The sequence below is a fragment of the Phytophthora parasitica genome (genome assembly GCF_000247585.1).
Source record: "Phytophthora parasitica INRA-310 unplaced genomic scaffold supercont2.86, whole genome shotgun sequence".
NCBI lineage: Eukaryota > Oomycota > Peronosporomycetes > Peronosporales > Peronosporaceae > Phytophthora > Phytophthora nicotianae.
Window position 1 is genome coordinate 108,316 of NW_008649072.1, and position 860 is coordinate 109,175.

The following is an 860-nucleotide window of genomic DNA, read 5'->3' on the forward strand; positions in this document are numbered from 1 at the left end:
TTACTGCTTCTGGGCCCAAGCGGCCTAAGCTTTCAACAAATCGTAGTGTACTTGGGCGCTCGATAAATGAATCGGGTAAGCGGTTACCAACCTGGAACTCAAGCAAGTCGACGAAAATGCTGTCGGCGTCAGCTTTGCTTGCAGGCTGAGGGGTAACACTAAGACTCGCCGATCGATCTACTTGGTGGTGATGGGGCCGGTCTGAAGCCATTTCCAATGCGGCGCGAGCCATGCGAGCCTCTGGTGTCAGTGTTGCCAGATCAGGTTGGATAATCAAACTGGTTTGATGATGAGCGGTTTTGATGTTGATGGAAGTTTCATCGCAGTTCCTTGGTATGATGAGAAAGGATGGCCACATTTCAGCACACTTAAATTTTGTATTGATCGGTTAGGAGCGAATCTTGTCCAAACAAGATTCAAAGGGTCACTATTCAGGTCAAAATTTTAAAACTTTGAAATTTGTGACGCAGAATACCGTCAAGGTATCAGTCAGCTTCGACATCAGCATTGGCTCACGATCCCTCTTTAACCTGTCTAGTCACCGTCAATACCAACACAAACTCCTAGTCGAATGAAATCATGGCGTATCAGCCATAGCGGAATGTAAGCAACCAGGACCGGTGGCGATGGCCGGAAAATGCCGTTCTTCAATGACGTTCCGGTTTGGTCGAACTCGGCCAGCGGCTCAGAAGGCTGTGCAGTGGGCCCAATATCTCGCGCTTGCTATCATTTGTAACTTGACCAGCTAAGATGATATTCAAGAGGAGTTGATCTCAAGTGGCCGAGGTCGACCGCAACTACGTGGATGGCGCTACGGAATTTGAGCTGTCGTCAGGCATGGATAAAGATGCTATGCGAGC

At 48.7% G+C, this 860-nt stretch overlaps 1 protein-coding gene across 1 annotated transcript; it reads right to left on the reverse strand.

Annotated features, from left to right (window-relative positions):
• On the reverse strand, positions 1-232 carry PPTG_24357 (hypothetical protein; the record flags this gene model as incomplete). The annotated part of the gene is made up of 2 exons (XM_008916605.1): positions 1-24; positions 92-232. 2 exons carry the CDS (start codon positions 230-232, stop codon positions 1-3), a joined length of 165 nt encoding a protein of 54 aa, XP_008914853.1.
• Positions 233-860: the final 628 nt, after the last annotated feature.